General features: G+C 43.3%; 1 protein-coding gene across 1 annotated transcript; it reads left to right on the top strand.

The window, feature by feature from the left end:
- Positions 1–92: 92 nt before the first annotated feature.
- wdr75 (WD repeat domain 75) lies at positions 93–12,573 on the top strand. Its single transcript, XM_035175119.2, has 21 exons — positions 93–239; positions 509–638; positions 1,909–1,974; positions 2,235–2,331; positions 2,855–2,979; positions 3,832–3,902; positions 4,180–4,296; positions 4,562–4,650; positions 4,821–4,979; positions 5,103–5,162; positions 5,390–5,505; positions 5,601–5,776; positions 6,081–6,238; positions 6,946–7,126; positions 8,920–9,014; positions 9,122–9,217; positions 9,515–9,684; positions 10,408–10,467; positions 10,912–11,055; positions 11,336–11,427; positions 11,739–12,573. The coding sequence occupies exons 1-21, from the start codon at positions 154–156 to the stop codon at positions 11,950–11,952; spliced, it is 2,502 nt and encodes an 833-aa protein (XP_035031010.1). The 5' UTR covers positions 93–153; the 3' UTR covers positions 11,953–12,573.
- The last annotated feature ends 1,072 nt before the right edge of the window (positions 12,574–13,645 follow it).

Raw genomic sequence — 13,645 nt, 5'->3', positions numbered from 1 at the left:
CCATCCACTCGTCTATCATCCTAACGCCGGCCCACTACACTCCAGTCCAGCAGGTGGCAGTAACGCGTCAGTAACACGGGCTCCCTGAGCGGCGCATAAACACAACGAGGCGGGGGTCAGAGGTCACAGGTGAAAGTTGACTCGGGTGAAAACATGGTTGAACACGGGGACGTCCGCGTGGTTCACCGAGGAGGCAGTAAAATAAACTTCAGGGAGCCCGTCATCAGTAACGACTCCAGGTTAGTGTGTGTGTTTTCCATCCCATAATATGTTGCATCAGGTGAGAGACATTCTCGCGGCTTTGCCAGTTGTCTACGTTGAAAAGCCGGTGCTAGCTGTTAGCATTAGCCACACGAGCTGCTCCTGTTTCCGCTGCTGTTGACACAAACTGTCCCCCAGCTCGTGTCTCCTTTGCGGCGCCGCGGTTAATCACATTGTAGCCGAAGATGACGATCGAGTTGATAAAGTGAAAGTTCCTCGTGTAAACTGTGTGTTGACGTCGCCGCAGCTTCCTCCTGTGCGCCTCGGGAGAGTGCGTGAAGGTGTTCAGCACCGCCACCGAGGAGTGTGTCCACGACCTGCGGGGACACACCGGCCTGGTGACCGGGGTCCGGCTCAAGCCCTCCAACCACCTGCAGGTACACTCATCACAACACAACGGCTCCATCACACAGAGGAGCAGACTAACTTCGGACCTGTCCTGAGAGCTGCTCCACCGTGGAGACTCTTATCTTAAAGGTTCAGTGTGTAGACGTTAGTGACATCTAGTGGTGGAGTCGCATGTTGCAGCTGAATACACCTCACCCTCCCCTTCCAAACATGAACGTGAACCAGTGATGGCTTCAGTTGTCATAAAAACTCAAAAGGTTTAGTTTGTCCAGTTTGGGCTACTGTAAAAAACATGGCGGCCTCCGTAGAGAGGACCGCTTGATGTAAATATAAAGAATCCCATTCTAGGGCAAAGAAAACCACAATTTAGATGAAACACACTAGTGGAAACATCACTGGGATTATTTTATATTCAATTTCTGCCAATACATCCTTTTCACCTGAATCTTACACACTGAACCTTTTTTAAAGAACACAACATAAAAACAGACTGGATCTGGTTCAAATTTGAGAACTGGTTTTCAAATAAACTACGTTCTTTTAATGCCCTGATTTCCCGATAGCATAAGAGGACTAAAGATAAAGGTTTGCTTTGTCTGAGCCTTAGCCCAAAACTAAAAGATATTTAATGTACAGATATATAACACAGAATAGCAGCAGAATATTATTAGAAAAAGGCCATAATATTAAAAGAATAAAGTCGTAATTTGAGGCTGTGTCATTTTATAAGAGGATATCAGAAAATCAGTCTGTAGCCTGCATTTAAATGAGGACTATGGAGCATCTTGTTCAATTATACTTTATTATAGGTTTCACAAATAATTAAAAACTTTTCATCTTTTGGATCATTAGCACACAATTATCGTAAGTATCAGGACTTTGAAGAGATGGTGCAGAAACTGTTTCTACACAAGAAGGACCCACACAGACTTTGAGGAAATTGCGACTTTATTTGTTGTTATTTATTACAACATTATTCTTGAAATGTCTTCCTCAAAGTGGCCCCAATACTCCATCATATGAAAAGCACTCAGCCTCTCATGTACTATAGGTTTTGTTAGATTCATGGCTAGGGCAGATTTTACTATGAGCTATTTCTGTAAGCAATGCTGGGGTTTGGGGTATATGATTGCTTTAGTCTAATATTTAATTTTTAAAAAACCTTGCACAACATTTAAAAAAGATGTTGCAGTGTACTTCCTGACATTCTACTCTATGAAACTGAACTTGCCTGTGATACGGCAACATCCACTTATTCCCTTTCTTCTCCTGTGCTGATGCGTTCTTGTCTTGTTGCAGGTCTACTCCTGCTCAACAGATGGCACTGTCAGACTCTGGGACTTCACAGATGGAATCCTTATTAAGGTACAGCTCTTGTATTATCTTCTCTCGCCTGTTTTATTCACTGTGGCTCATCCGATTCCAGCCGCCACATGCACACCCGGTCCACTTTGTCTTCGATTTAATCTGAATCACGGTATATCCTTTATTTATTTTGTTTTGAGAGCCCTTCCCAACACTGAGGCCATCTTTACATGCAGCCACACAGCAGTGAAGGACTCGTGGCCAGATGCATTTTCTCTGATGTCTGAACACCACGGTGACAGCTGTGTTATCTCTTCCAGACTTATGTCATCGGATACCCAATTTACTCCATCTATACATCTGCAAACCATGAAGGAGTCATCTTTATTGTTACCTCCAAAAGTGACCAAGGATCTGGTACGTTGAATGGGATGATTTCTTGAGTTTGTTGCCTCAACTGTCTCAGCATCTATTAGTAACTGTCTGGGCTTTGATTTTAGAAAATGTGAGTGGATAATTTTATTGTTGGACCCAAAACCTTAAGTGTCTATAACTGATAATGCTGTAATGGTACAGAACTGCAGAACAAGACAGGCTGTTTTCAGAAAGCTAACATTTACAACAACCTATTGTTCAAATGAAAGACAGTGGTTTTGTTGGTTTTATCATTGGATGGCTAAAAGGTTTTGTTTGTAAAAAAAATTTGACTGTCCTGGTGAAAACTGGGACCATGACTCTAGTGTCTTCAGGTCAGATCGGGTGGGGGTTCTGCTGTCTACTACATATTCCTTTTTATACCTGCAGGAGTCTCTAGAAACATTCTCTCTCACGGGGGCTTTAGCATGTGCAAAGTAGAAACTGGGTAGGAGGTCACTGGGTAAGAGTGTGTAGTAGGCAGATTTTTTGACTCTGTGTGTGTATGCATGTCTTTTTTGCACAGAGTTGTTCCAGCTGGTTGCGGTTCAACTGCCGCAGAGCGGAGAACAGTTGGTGGAGGCCCGAGAGTTTTCCGCTGTGCTTCCAGACGTCAGCTCGAAGCCCGCAGCCATTGCCTTCGGTCGAGGGGTACGCACACACCACTGCTGACACCAACATACCACGTGAACTGTTACATTCACAAGGCTGACCCCCCCCCACACACACACACACACACACACACACACTGTTGGTTTTCTGACATATCAGCAGGACTTTGGATTTAAGGCTTGCTGAGTAACCTTTCCTCTGCTTTGCCAAATTAAAATAGTCCTTAAAGGTTCAGTGTGTTATATTCAGGTGAAAGGGATCTATGTGCAGAAATTGAATATAAAATAATCCTAGTGATGTTTTCACTCGTGTGTTTCATCTAAATTGTGCAAATTGTTTTCTTTAATCCAGAATGAGCCCTTTATATTTAAATACTTTATATTTACATCAGGAGCAGGTCCCTTCTACAGAGGCCGCCAGGTTTTTTTTACAGTGGCACAAACTGGACAAACTAAACCTTTTTTAAAAGTTTTTCTGACAACTGAAGCTGCCACAGGTTCACGTTCATGTTTGGAAGGGGGGGGTGAGGGGTATCCAACTGCAACATGCCACTTCACCACTAGATGTCACTAAATTCTACACACTGAACCTTTAAGACAATGCATTTCTTGCCATGAGAGATATCTATAGCTTTAATTCAGACTGTCCACAAAAACCTCAATAATACCAGATGGCTGACATATTTTTATGATTATAAAATGAATTTTGGGTCTTTTTTCCATCCAAAAATAAAAACATTGCATGTCAAATAATGTAGGACAAAATAGGACAGACTGCACTTCAAGTTGACACAGTTATTCAACAAGATTCCGAGGCAGATTCTGTGTTAACCTTCTTAAATCCCAACCCAGCTTGTTTTGTGGTAGTAAGCAAATGTTATTGTTCTCACAGGGGGAATATATTGCTTCAGCTAAAGGTCAGCAGCTGGAGGTCTTCTTCTTCAAGAAGCAGAAATCATACAGGTAAGCCAGAGAATCAGAAAATCCCTTAATGATGATCACCACACATTCTTTTTCAAGTGTTCAAGTAAAACAGATAATTTACAGATTTTGATTATGAATGAATAAAAATAATTTTTTAGTCGCATTTCTTGTTCATTAGACTCTAAAAGAGTCTGGAGACAAAAAGTGAAGTTGTCTTGTTGTGACAAATGTCATCATAAAACCCAAGATGTACAAACCCGTGTTCCCACAAGGTCATGAGGATGTTTGTTAACACCGTCCACGTGTTTGTTACTAGGTTTTTCCTCAGAGAAGACAACAAGAAGGGAGGAAAGAACACATTCACATGCGTCGCGTGTCACCCAAAAGACGACTGCATCGCCACCGGGCATGAGGATGGAAAGATCCGCTTGTGGTGAGTGGAGTGACAACTTGAAGCATATACACTCGCACCCAGTGTGTTGACAACTCTGAACCATTGTTTAGACCAATCAGCTGCTGCCCCTTTTTGTTTTGAGAATTTTGCTGATATTTAGTTTCATATTAATTGCAGTGAATTCCACTTTTAAACGTTTAAGGCAACATTGTAGTGCTTTGGATGAGGCAGTATGTGTAGACAGTATGGATGAGGGTAGTTTATCTGAGGAAGGTGAAACTTCACTGTGCGTTTACCCTTTCAGGAGAAACTTCAACCAAAAGAAGGAGTACACATATTCCACTATGCACTGGCACCACGGTGCCGTCGGCTCACTGCGCTTCACTCCAGAAGGTAAACACACACGTCATGCTGCCATTCGGTCAATCTCTTTCCTAATCTATGATGCAATAAAGTAAAATCCAATCTGCTGAATATTTACCTGCTTCTGATTTAGTTGTAAAAGTAACAAAATGAGGTCGCTGTTTTTCCTGTAAGTTTGTTTGTCTGGTTTCTTTGACCAGGTACCAACCTGCTGAGTGGAGGTGTGGAATCGGTGCTTGTCCAATGGCGATACAACCAAGAGAACGAGAAGGACTTCCTGCCCCGCCTCGGTGCTGCCATCACACACATTGTCGTCTCACCTGACGGAGCACTGTTCTGTACCTCACACAGTGACAACAGTAAGGAGCTTTCACCTGCGTTAACCCATAATCAGTAGCTGTGATAACAGTGCAAATAGAAATGAGAGGAATGTCTTGTGGAATCTTAATGGAAAGCTGACTTCTGTCTCTTTGTCATTCCAGAGATCACCATCATCCAGAGCTGTGTGAAAGTATCAGCTGTCATTCAAGGCCTGGTCAAAGGTGAGTACAGGTTTGGACTCGTACACAAACACATACCACATACCTCTAATTATACACTGACTTGTGTACTTAGATTCTCCTAAATGATTCCAACAATGTTCAAACCCCCCAAACTTTTGTTCCTTGACTTGATGAAGCAAAAAGAGACAAAGAAAAAAAAGTTGTTAGCTGCTATTTTAGATGGAAGGAAGGAAGGAAGTAACTGACTGTTTTCTGTTCTGGTGCAGGAGATGGGGTGAGGACAGACTTGATGGTGGACCCACACAGCAAAGCCATGGTTTTGAACGGCAAGCCAGGCCACCTGCAGTTTTACTCCCTCCAAAGAGACAAACTGCTGTACAATGTAAGCACTCGGCTGTGTAAGCCCTTTGAGTAAAGGATGACGCGCAGCAGCAGCAGCAGCAGCACTTTGATTCACATCTTGTGTGTTTTGTGCAGCTGGACATTGTGCAGCAGGAATACATTCACGAGGAGGGCCTGCAGCAGTTTGAGGTGGTCAAGGCGGCCTTCACCGCCTCCGGAGACTGGCTTGCAACGGTGGAAGAAAGACAACAGAAGGCAGCCGAGCTGGAGCTTAATCTGAAGCTGTGGGCATTTGATGAACAAACACAGAGGTACGTCTGAGGTCAATTTGATATTTCTGTATCAGTAATATGGACAAAATTCACAAAACACATTTTTTGCCTTGTGAATGCTATATCTCCGAAACACCTTGAGGGAATTATTTCACATTTGGCACAAACATTCACTTGGATGCAAAGATGAACTTATAAGATTTTGGTGTACAACCGCAATGCTGTAATTATCTTAGTGATAATAATAATTATTAGTGATAATAGCGGAGGCCTTTGTCCTATACTTTTTTTTCTCTTGATCCCGTTCCACCCCCCTGAAAGATGCTTACCCAATCTCTTGCAGTTTTGTGCTGAACACGACCATCTCGGCTCCCCACGAGGCGCGGATTACAGCCATGTGCTTTTGCCATGCCGCCGGCAGCCAGACCACCATGCTGGTTTCCACCAGCAAGGACGGACACTTCAAAGCCTGGCAACTTGCTGCACCAGCCCACACACAGGGTCAGTACTCGGGCTCTGTTCCTGAAAGTCTATTCTACCAGAAGTTTCAACTGAACTGTTACAAGTGTGGTAATATCCCCTCTCCCTCTTTTAACTTGCTGATCTACAAGCACTGTGCTCTTCCATGCTCTTTTCCAGTATCATAATAGCAAAAGCATGTACAATTTTTTTTAAATGAAAAAAAATACAAGCCCTATCTTGTATATTGGGCGGTAGAATGGGTCGTCCACTAACCAGAAGTATGGCGGTTCAATCCCAGTCTCCCATTCTGCTTATCATAATTTCCTTGGTCTGTCAATATACAAACTGGGAGAAAGCCCTGTCAGGCAGCTGTATACTGTATATTGCTTGAAATCACATTAAAATATGAGGCCAAACAAACCAAATTACCTCTTGAAAGTGTGATTTATATTAGAATATCTTCCCATTACAACCCCATAGGAGTTTCTCTGTTGTTGGCTCTGATTCTTCAGATTTTTAATGTGCACCCCCCTTCCATTAATGCAATGCAGTGGATTCTTTTATCCAAAGTGTTCTGAAGAACCATGATTTAGCTAAATGTTTTGTCTTGAAGGCATCTGTAAGAATCAAGTCACTTTGTTGGTGCCAGGCTCCACCCCTTTTTGTTTTCTCAACACACCAAGTCAATTTAATCCTTTACCAGATCAGCCTTTATTTGTCACTAATCTAACACTGTCTGCTCACAGATGAAGGTTCTTCCTGGTCGTGTGACTTTGTCGGCGCCTATCACGGGCTGGTGCCCGAGTCCTGCTGCTTCTCAGCCGATGGCTCTTTGTTGGCTGTCAGCTTTCAGGAGGTGGTGACTGTGTGGAGCCCGTCGTCCTGGGAGCTCCTGACCACTCTGTCCCAGCCGCCAGGTGCTATTAGGTCAGAGCACACTAATGCACACACACTCAGTGGGGTTGGGTGTCGAACGTCAATACTTATACTAATTTCATCATGTTTGATCAGATTCTATATGATGTATCTGTATATTGTGGTCTTCCTGTACAGCAGTACGGGCTAGATGGGCTTTTATTACAAAATTTGACTTTACATGAAACCATGTCATTACACCATTTCTTAAAGTACAGAGGAGAAACAGATTTCCATTCTTTTAGAATCACCCTTTAAGCTGTGATCATAGCGAACACGAGGTCTCGCTGTAAAGCTGACGGAAGAGGCCGATTGCATTGGAGCAGCCTAAAATCACAGAGGAACCATCGGGCATGAACTGTAAATGTTGCTGTACAAATGGAAACCACAGAAAGATGTGCCAGGGAACCGTCACTGGACTGGCACCTATCACAGGTAGCAGAGACAGAGGAACGATTCTATTGAGTCTAGTCTAAGTGCTGGTTTGAGTATTTCTGAAAAAGCTGATCTCCTGAAATTTTCACACTACAACAGTTTCTAGAGAAACAAAAAAACCAGTGAGCAGCAGTTCTGTGGACGGAAACATCACAGAATCACCAGACTAAACAGTAACAGTAGCTGTGGTGTGGTGAGCAGAAGAAATCCTGCCCAGCGTTAGAAAGGTGTTCCTAATTTGAGTAAAGGACCTTTCCTAAATATATAAAAAACTCCCTGCAGGACTCTGTAGTTTCCACCAAATCTTTCTCAAACATAAGAAAATAAACCATTTATTAGGGACTATTTTCAGGGTTAATTCAAATAACGATGTCACCTAGTGCACATTGTGGCTGACAAGAAAAGGGCAGGAGAGAGTCTAGCATATTATATTTAAGATGAATCTGAAATAAAAGACGTTAAAGCGTCGCACAGTAGCTGTTTCAGAGTGTGGCTGTTTGCTTCTGAACCTCCTCGTCGGTGGACATCTTCGAGCAGTTGAATGACCTTTTCAACACACTGGCAGAGTTCCAGAGGGTTGTTTTTCACGGGAGACGGGACCCGCCTGAGCAGAAGAGGTGCTGCTTGTCGGCCAGCGTAACGCAGGACGGAATGCAAGTTTTGCTGCGTTGCTTGACTCTCAAAAATGTTGGCGGTTGCCCCTCCTGCTGGAGAGGGGCCTCCCAGGTCATCAAGGACACAAAACTGCTGTTCCTAGTTTCTTCTTCTCTAAAATAGGCTTCAAATGCTGGCTCATCTTTTTTTGCATATTTTTCTAAAAGGGATCCAAAACCCACTGTAGACAGTTTAATTTAGTTACTGAAAGTGAATTTGTGAGTTGAATGTTTGGGGGGAAAAATGCTAATAGTCAGCTGTTGTGACAGCTGCCAAGTGCCCCTTGCATAACTTCCACCTCTGGATGTGTAGAGCTGGGTCAACTGTTTCACTTCCAACCTCACCTACTCCTCTTTACTCGTAACTTCTGGAATCAGTTCCATGGCTCAGTGTCCGAAGGCTGGTAAAACACATAGGATTGACCTGACAAGGAGTCATTAATGCATCTTTTTTCATGGGAATGTCACAGGCTTGCATGAAATAATATGTCGAGGGCAGGAATGTGAAGGCTGAAAAGCCGGCCGTCATTGATTCATCTGTCATTGATTCATGGTGGGTGTTCAGACCCTGCTTACATGTTCCCATTTGAAGCCCTCAAAGCGGAAAAACTCTTCAAACGCTAATCCTGTGAAATATGTGTGGAGCTTGGTGGTAGGGGGATGTACTTGGGATTCTTCTCAGTCACAGGGGAACTTAAGACTTTGTTTCTCCTTCAGGCACCTTTGTTTTGGGCGACTAAGCTGTTCCAAGTATCTGCTGGGAGCCACTGCGAACAGCTTGCTCTGCTGCTGGAACCTGCTCACCTGCTCCTGTGAGGCCACTTGTGTACATGAATACATTCATTAAGATGATTTGATTTGTCCGTCCACACAACTAGATTTAAAACTCATTCTCTTCCTCTGTTTTCCTCTCTTACAGTGGAGTGGAGCACCTCCATGGACACCAGCTTTCTTCTGGCGGACCCTCTCTCTGAGAATATAGCCGCCTTCTGCTACCAGGCTGGATCCACTGACTGTAAGCTTCAAATTCGCCTCTCAAATCTGTTTCTGAACTCGCATCTCAAACCACACAGAAAATCACATGATCCTGTAGCACAAATCAGACCTGATAAGCAAGTAGCATTGTCCCAGTACGATGCAATCTACACCCCCTAAAAGTTAGATGTCACTAAATCCTTGCAACATATTTAGGGTTGATATGATGAGGGGGGTGAATCTAAGAACATAACCCGGTTGGTCTTGGTAAGAATCACTAATTTGACTCATTCATTGATTTGATTCACAGCGTTTTGTTTCCCCTTCTCTGTTTCAGTGTTTGTCTTTAAGCCCAATGAGCCCCGGCCATTGTTTTCCCAGAAGGCTGTGTGTTCAGGGAAGGTGACTCGGGCTGTCTTCGCTCCAAGGGAGGAGATGCTGGAGAGCTGTGAGGAGAGCAGCCAGTGGCTCAACCTCTCTCAGCTGTACTTCCTCACTCCGTACATGGTAAACACAACGGCCACAAAAACACCCGCGAGGGAAGATTTCTGTTCAAATTAGAGCACAAAAGAGAAGGTTTAACACGGGTTACGCTTGTAGGAGGTTTGTTCTGTTGTTCACTACATGGATAAAGTTACGTGGACATGTGAACATACAACATGTGATTCCCAAGGGTGTTAATCTGCTGCTACAACAGCCTCCGCTCCTCGGAGAAGCTTTGACTGTATTTTAGAACCTGGTTGCAGCAGCTACAAGAGCGTTAGTGAGATCCAGCACTGATGTGTTTTGGTTTTCAGTTTCATTCCAATGGTGTCAGCCTTATAATAAATTGTATTATACCTCCACTCGGTTGTTTAGATCTTATCTTGCAGTGACTGATCCAAAGGGGGCGCTCCACTTACAGGTTTTACTCTGGTGGCATATTTATAATTTATTGTCCGAGGGAGGCCTACTTCATAATCTATAGGGTGATAAGATATCGGTTATGTTTTCGTCTCCAAGTGAACTCATCTCCGGCCCTAAAACCTCATAAAAAGAAAGGCGGGAACAAAATGTATTGCGAGCAGGAAGTGGGTGATTTAGGTCAAAACAAATCTCAAATCTGCTCCCAGGACCAGTCTGAATGTCCTGGCGATGAAATTCTAGATATGTGTGATGTTGAGTAAAAATGAAGCTCCCCTGAATCCTATTGTTTCCATGCAGTTGACTTCTTTGGCTCTTTTCTCGTAGGACCTCATGACGTTCAGCACCAAAGCCGAGGAGGACAAACTGATGGCTTCCAGCAAACAGGTACAGTCACATGTGGACCAATCACCGCTCGGCATCAGTTTCAGGCCGGCCTCTTAAAAGCTCATGGTCTCATGTCACTTTGAGGATGTTTGCAGCAGTTTTCTGAACTCTGCCTGAACCGGAGTGGATCTCTGATAGTTCCTCGTGCTCACACCCAAGTGGAACATGTTGAATATATCGAGCTGGACTCTTGCCTGTATTCAGTTGTTGCAACATGTGTTTTCTTCTGAAATGAATACAGAGGAAATCGTGGTGGAACATCCAGCTCATTGTGTTGCGCAAAAGTTACAAGTGAGAGTTTACTAAAGCCACTCAGTCAACAAGCTGTCTGTGGATCCCCGTCGGTTTTTCACCTCTTAAAACTGCCGACCTGTTTTCATTGTTATTAACGTTTCCTGCTTTCCCCGACTCTGCCTGTGTTCCTCCCCCCCCCCACACTTCTAGCTGGTGATCGATGACAGTATCGCCATGACACCATTCTGCCTGTTGCTGGGGAAACACCGGCAGCAGCAGGAGAATCAAGACCCACTGAGCGTCCTGTCTGCGGAGAGAACCCCTCTGCCACAGGGCTCTGTTGCTATCAAGGAGGTCAGTAATTCAGTCCTGTATGAATTAAGCCAAGACAGTTTTATTTATATAGTCCAATACCACACACTTGCCTCCTGGGGCTTCTAAGTTTGTGCAGCACACAACACCCTCTGTCCTTAGACCCCCCACATATTCACTTTCAGTATACAGTACGTTGGTTCGAGTGTGAGTGAGTGAGAAGTTTCTGTTTGTGTATCTTCAAATTGTATATTTTAGGATTTTCAGATCTTTTTTTTTTTTCCTGATTTATTCAGTTGGTTAAACTGTGTCTTTCCAACAGCTTCTGCAGACCCCAGCCCACGTCCTGCCCTCCACCTCTTTCCTCTGCTCCATGTTTGTACAGTCTCTGCTCATCTCCGTCACAGACTCCAGGTCAGTTTTCTGTCTCAGAAATCAGTATACAGGATTTTTTTTTACTCTTTTAATATTGATATCTGTATCGACCCCCAAAAATCCCTATCAGTCTGGCTCTAGTTCTAATTAAAAAATGTGTTGTTGAATGTTAATCTATATTTGCCCGACTTACTTAAACACTGTCGGTCTGATGATGTTGTCTGACGTGACAAAGCACTTCTGGAACTCAGGCTTCTCATGACTCGGCATATTCAGATCCTGGCCCCAGTGAACATGGGAAATGTTGATCTCTGAAAAAATGCTTTTTTCTTTGTGTTCCTGGGCTGCAGGGAGGAGGACAAACATGTAGAAGAGGAAATGGAGAGCGATAAAGAGAACTCCGATGAGGAAATGGAATCTGGCTCCTCGAGACCTGAGGCGGTGTCAGCGGACGGGCAGAACGCTCAGGCTGCAGCCCGTCCTCTGACAAAAGCCCAGATTAGGGAACTGAGACGCGTGAAGAAGCTTGATCAAGGATGGCTGTCAAACATTCTGGACACGTGAACGTGGACAAAAACAGAAAGTCACACACGTGCAGTGTCTGTACAAAGTTTTCACCACATACGCAGATTGTTTTCCATGTTATGTTCATGTTTTTCTTCAATAAATAAGACTGAATTTCCTTTTGAAAGAAAAAGGTCTAGAAAGTACAAAGCAGAAATATTTGAGCAATTATTTGACCCTTTGGATCAGTTTTATACATTTCAACAATAAAATAAAAATATAAAAAAACCTTCTCTTGCAGACGGCAACATGTTTTCCTGCAATTTTCCCAGTTTTAGTCTCAGTCTCTTCATCTGACATGTTCCACCAGTCCTAACAAACGCTAAAGTTATCATACTATCAATGTATCTACACTTTAGGGGCAAAAAAGTCTCTCAGATCATATTTGTGAAACAGAACCTCGTCCCCATAATCCTCCACCAGACGGTTCTTGTTCAAGACTCACACTGTAACATCTGTTTAATACGAGGATCAATAATCCCTGTCATGTTTTTAAAATGTAGAATTACAGCCCTTAGTCATTTTCATGAGAGACAACCCGGAAGTCAGTGCTTAAAGGTTTCTTTTATTCTTCTGCTGACTTGTATTTCAGTAAAGACGTCACAGATTTGATTGAAAATCTTTTTGGCTTCAATCTCTGTTTCCTTTTATTCAGTAGGTTAGGTCATTTGAATTCACGCTTCTGATTTAGAGTTGCAGAAGTTGGATGTTTAATAGATTACTTTCAGCTTTTCATTTGACCTCTCCATTACTTCCCCATAACACAACATGCATCCTCAGGTGCTCAACAGGCTGTTACAGGTGAGTCCGTTTGGAGGGAAACTAAGGCGCAGTTGGGAAGTTGTTAGTTATTGTTACAGTAAAGTGAAGAATCACCTTGAAGAACCCCTCCCTGATTGAGAATCTCTTGTCCTTGTGATATAATTATTGACATGTTATCCTAGAATGACACTCAGTGGAGCACACATCTCCACTAAGGCCCAACAGACCTTTTCAATTCTCTTCTTTCATCCAGGACCATGAATTATTCCCAAAGAAATCGATGTAACGATGAAGAAAGTGATAAAAATACTTCCCGGATCTGCACCTTTTGTCTGGATCACTGCCAAAATGTTATGGGTTCTTTCTTGGTTCATGTTTTATTTGACCTTAAATCAACTGCTATACCTTTTGATTACACACACACACACAATCAACATCTGACTTCCATGACCTAGAACTGTCTGATATGTGGGAGAAAAGGAATTCTGAAACAGTAAAGATCTTAATTAAACCCTCCGTGAATCAATGATTTAAACCCTGGTGACAACTGTACATAGAGACACTGTATGAATACACATCTGTGTGGAATGACACATTTTTCTATGCTTTGAGATTTAATAAAAAGGGGGGTGTATCCCGTTCTGTAATGATGTTTGACTCGTTCCTCTCAGAGTCCACACTTTGCCTTCTCCATGGTCGGTGCTGTGTGATGTAATGTAAACTGCAGACGGCTCCACATGTTGTGTAAGCTCATGAACTGTGACACACATCTATAGCCAGTTAGTGCCCCCCCCCCCAGTACCTCACATTGTGCCTGTCCGTTGGATAATCCAGTTATTGGTTACTGTCACATGAAACATGAACAGTTAATTGTCCTTATGTCACCAGGGGACCTTGAAGTGGAATGTTAATGTTATCGGGGGTTGTAAAC

Source organism: Hippoglossus stenolepis, chromosome 13, assembly GCF_022539355.2.
Source record: "Hippoglossus stenolepis isolate QCI-W04-F060 chromosome 13, HSTE1.2, whole genome shotgun sequence".
NCBI classification, from domain to species: domain Eukaryota; kingdom Metazoa; phylum Chordata; class Actinopteri; order Pleuronectiformes; family Pleuronectidae; genus Hippoglossus; species Hippoglossus stenolepis.
Note: the sequence above shows the minus strand (reverse complement) of the source record. Positions and strands in the feature narration are given on the sequence as shown.